The 5,138-nt window shown below is 41.5% G+C and overlaps 1 protein-coding gene across 1 annotated transcript; it reads left to right on the top strand.

The window, feature by feature from the left end:
• Positions 1-695: 695 nt before the first annotated feature.
• Positions 696-3,159, top strand: LOC148015164 (putative methyltransferase At1g29790). The gene is made up of 2 exons (XM_087665966.1): positions 696-1,872; positions 2,318-3,159. Exons 1-2 carry the CDS (start codon positions 1,208-1,210, stop codon positions 3,069-3,071), a joined length of 1,419 nt encoding a protein of 472 aa, XP_087522092.1. The 5' UTR covers positions 696-1,207; the 3' UTR covers positions 3,072-3,159.
• Positions 3,160-5,138: the final 1,979 nt, after the last annotated feature.

Here is a 5,138-nt window from a genome sequence, read left to right as displayed (position 1 = left end):
AGTAGGGCTCATCTTCTTCTGACTAGAACTTGCACAAGTTTCAATGTTAATGGAGTTCTCATCAATAAGAGTGCAAAGCTCAAGAAAAGTCTTTTGTATGAGGTGTTGTGTGCCTTGGGTGATCTCTAGAGGTAGTAGGGCTCATCTTCTTCTGACTAGAACTTGCACAAGTTTCAATGTTAATGGAGTTCTCATCAATAAGAGTGCAAAGCTGAAGAAAAGTCTTTGAGATAATTAGGAAGCTATGGGGGAGAGGTGACTTATATAGAAAGTTAAGGTGAATAAGCATATAAAAGCTGCATGTGTAGTAAGAAAATATATGAGTAGTGTCTTTTATGGACCATGTTTACAAGAATGGGCATATAATCTAATATATAAGGATGATAAGAATAGAATTTTGTGCAACTCACAATAGTCCAATATATAGGGATCATAGGATTTTGTGCAAACAAGTTGGCTTGAGCAGCCGTTACGAGGCCGGAGTGGAGGGTTGTTGACCTTTGCTTGGAGATAACCATTTAATCAGGACGTGTTGAGAGGGTTTGGATATTCCCAAAGATGCACCACTCTCAATGTAATTATACTTCTCATGCAAAGCTCGTATGATAGATAATAATAGTTAGAACTTAGCATCATAAACCTCTCCAAGATGCAACCCTCCCAGCAAATTCTTTGTGGTTTGTTCAATCATCATCATATATAAAGAGCTTAATCTCCTCTCTAATCTTAATGTATTGCACCCCCTCCTTTCTTGCTGTAACTTCAATATCTACTCCCATGATTCTTTGCAGAGCGTTATCTTGCTTTGTTTACATAACCTCTCTCTCTCTCTCTCTCTCTCTCATATGCCAATTCTTGATATAGATGCTTACCCTTCTCCGAATGCTCATCCAATAAACTTGCCTTCTTCCCTCGCACAGTTGCTTGATCTTGCTCTCCTTGCTTCTCTCCTCATCTCTTCTCTTCCCCCAGTCACACCCAAGAAGCACCATCATCCACACCATCTCCTGCCCCAGTCAATTTAAATTAATCTTAACCCCATTCAGCACAGCTGAATTCAAGATCATTTGGATAGATGGGTGTTACTGCTAATAGCTAAACACATGCAAGAAATTGCTCATTTCTGCGTATCAAGGTTAGACACAGAGAACAGAAGTAGCATACACAGACATTAAAGTGACCTTTACTCCAAGTACCTGCGTCAATCATGGGATATGAGGAGACAATGAAAGCCAATATGGAAGCTGGCAGGAACAAAAAATTTCCTCACAAGATTTTGTTTTTTCTTGCAATTGTGGGCACTAATTTGGTGACCTACCTTCTAGTGTCTGGGCAACAATTAAAACAAGACGCCCAGCAGAGTGCCACACTGCTATCCAGGCCTGTCAGTCAGCTATCTTTCCAGCTCAATTACACACAAGCAGAGCTCTTAAGAACCCAGCAGGCCCTTCACTCGGTAGAGAAAGAACTCAAAGGATCATTTGATCAGTCAGAAGGCTTGTTCAGGGAGATAGCACAAGCTATGGAGCTCATCAGGTCATCCACACAGGCTATGGCAGAGAGAAGAAGCCAACAAGAATTACAAGAAGAGGAAGAAGGTGATAGCAAAGAGGCATGGTCTCAGTGGTCCAGATTGGCCAAAGGTGATCTAATTAGGGAGCTGCAGGAGTTCATTGCAGTAAGGAAGTTGCCACTTGGGTGGAGCCCCGGCCTTGCATCAGACACACTTGTTTCTCCTGTTGGGCATGCTTGTGCTGTGAATGTAGTTGATTTGCAGCATTATATGGAGTATGAACCTGGAAGTGAGTGCCCAGATGACCAAGATCTAGCGCAGAGATTACTTTTACATGGTTGTGAGCCACTGCCCAGGAGGTAATCACTTGCATCAAGCTATTAAATCCTTTCCCTTTAGGATACATTTCTTGCATATGCTCAAATTATTTGCTTTTCCAATTACAAGTTACCATACTGTCCATTAAGAAGTTTAAATGGTTTTGAAGCTTAATTGAATGCTGTGCTCTAACAATCCATTTTTTCTGTTTGATAGCTGTATGCCACCTGCATCAAGATTAGAATCCATGATTGAGATCCAACTATGTAACTTAAACCTTTGCATGTTTAGGACATGCATACATTCACATGTTTAGGCCCACGTAACTTAACCTTTTGGACGTTTAGGACATGCATACAGCAGTGGTTGAACTATTGCAGATGCGTGCATACACATGGGATCCTTAATTCATGTTAAGCTAGGGCTTTACTTGCATCCCTGATATAATCTAATATCCTTTTATGCTTATATGATGAATTTTTGCAGGAGGTGCCTTGCTCGGGTCCCGACAAATTTCACAGATCCATATCCATACCCCAAATGCTTATGGACCATCCCTCCCAACAACAACATCCACTGGACAGCATACCCGTGCAAGAGCTTTGAGTGCCTGAATGACCGAAAGAACCATCGTGTGTCAGCCGACTGCCTGGACTGCTTTGAGCTCCATGGGAGGGAGAAAGGCAGGTGGGTGGGAGGTGGTGGACCCATTGACTTCACCATAAATGAGGTGTTGGGTATGAAAAATGGGTCCATCAGGATTGGGCTTGACATAGGAGGGGGCACAGCAAGCTTTGCAGTGAGAATGAAGGAGTATGATGTAACCATAGTGACAACTACCATGAACTTTGATGGGCCATTCAACAACATGATTGCTCTGAGAGGAGTTGTGCCCATCTACATGTCAGTGTCCCAAAGGTTCCCATTCTTTGACAACACACTAGACATAGTGCACTCTATGCATGTTCTAAGCAATTGGATCCCCACTGAGACTCTGCAATTTATCTTGTTTGACATCGATAGGATCCTAAGGCCTGGTGGCCTCCTCTGGCTAGACCATTTCTTTTGTATCAGGCATGAGCTTAATGACTTGTATGTGCCAATGATTGAGAAACTAGGATACAAGAAGCTCAAGTGGGCTGTTGGAGATAAGCTTGATAGAGGTCCAGATAAACAGGAGGTGTATTTGTCTGCTGTTTTGGAGAAACCCTACATAAGAAGGAGCTCTAAAGTTTTGTAGTACGTTAAGCATGGCATCAAGCCACTCTCAATATTGGGGGAGAATAAATTGCAGGTTCATTTGGGTAAAGCTAGCTCGCTCTCTCTCGCTCTCTCTCTCTCTCTCTCTCTCTCTCTCTCTCTCTCTCTCTCTCTCTCTCGCCCACAGAAGCTCTGAAATTTTGTAGTATGTTGGCCTTGGGCATGACATTAAGCTGCTCTCAGTTGGGACAGGATATTTTCTCACGCGCGGGCGCACTCTCTATGCTACTTCTTCTCTCAATTGTCTATCATCATCCCCCAAATTGAAAGGGTAGTCACTGAGCTCTCACATTGAAAGAGTGCTCGATAATTGCATACACTACCAGCAACCTCTGAGGCAAGTTGGTTATGCTGGCTTGTGTGCATGAGTTTCTTGATCTGCTTGAGTTCAATCCTAAGGATGCCCCTGGTATTTGCCTCGCCCATATGGGAGTCGTTACAATCATCCATTGAGTGATCGCAGCCATCTTGTTATTTGCATCCATTGCAAGGAAATGCAAACAATCAATGCATATGAATTTAAAAAAAACATATAGAGTTCATAGGGTTTGATCATGCAAGGTTCAATTAGTAGGTGATTAGGAGGTGTCTTTTCTTTCCTAAGATGAGATGCACACACCCGAATTAGCACACACATGAATAGTCTCTTCTATTCTTTTTTATCCTATGTATACATGATTGTTAGGGTTAGGTTTTCCCCATTTCCCTTGGGCATCTAGCCCTCTCTGTGGCCATATGACCAATCTTCCCTTCTTTTACATATATATAGACCTTCCTCTTAGTATGAAAAACAAATTGTGCACATCCTAGCCTTATAGTGCCACTTAATTTTGTATACAATTCGGATGACCAACCCTCCATAAAAATCTAAAATCATTAATACAATGGCTTCTTTTCAAAAATAGTGGAGGCCTTTTGCACTGCAGATAACATTATACCCCTTTCCTAGACAGACTCATAACACTCATATCGAAGGTAAATTGTTGTAGCAAGTGTTGAAGGCGAGGAATGTTGGGATAGTCGATGAGGAAGCCCTAGTAGAAGACAAATAGTGATTATTGAAGAGCGGGGTAGAGATGGATGAATCTTGCTTGGGTCAAAGATTGCTTGTGCTTTGACAGGGCTGCATTGAAGAGTAAAAAGGTGTTATGATGGATCATAGTTTAACATGGGGTATTGATGTTGAGGTATGCTTAGGGAATCCATTGGACCTGCTCCAAGTAAATTTGCAATGTTGTTCCACACTTGAGGACCCAATTGGTGTGAAGTTATTATGTTTAGGGAGTCCATTGGACTTGCTCCAAGTAAATTTGCAATGTTGTTGTATACTTGAGGATCAAGTTGGTGTGAAGTTACTATGTTGTGTTGGTCTTAGGGTGACAAGTCGTCCAAGCAAGTTCGGCCTTGAAGCATCTTGAGATTGTGACCTAAGGGTGTAGGTCAGGAGGTTAGAGATAGAGTTGGCTAACCAAGGCCATTCACTTGGGGACTCCTAGATGTAGTGAAAACATAACGTTCTTGTACTTTTTCTTTTGTTCTTTTCCTATCTTATTTCCTTCTTTTGAATAACATACAACTAAATGTGTGTGAAAGGTACCATACTACTCAAGAAGTGAGTAGAGTGTTCTCTAGAGGCATCCTTACTGAGGAGGCATTCCTTTATAGATTCATGAAGCTTTAAGGATGACTTGGGAAAGAAGGGGTATGTATAGTTGGTGAACCTTCTATCCACCATGTCTTCTAGCAATTATACTCAAAATACATATAATAATACCTTTCTAAGGTGGAGTTGAATCATCACTACTCGATTAATACATGCATTTATGCTAAAAAATAGTGGTAGTAGCCCATCTTTGTATGGTGTGACTGGTTGTTGCAATAGTTTTATCACGAGTTTGAGGTCATTACTCAATTAATACATGCATTCATGCTAAAAAATAGTGGCAATAGCCCATCTTTCTATGGTTTGACTAGTTGTTGCAACATATTTATCATGAGTTTGAGGCCATTGCATGTTGTGATAAAGGTGTTTGGGTAGTAACTTCTG

This window comes from Lygodium microphyllum, chromosome 24 (assembly GCF_053477565.2).
Source record: "Lygodium microphyllum isolate KBCC chromosome 24, Lygodium_microphyllum_v1.1.10, whole genome shotgun sequence".
Lineage (NCBI taxonomy): Eukaryota > Viridiplantae > Streptophyta > Polypodiopsida > Schizaeales > Lygodiaceae > Lygodium > Lygodium microphyllum.
This window is presented reverse-complemented; position numbering and strand designations above follow the sequence as displayed.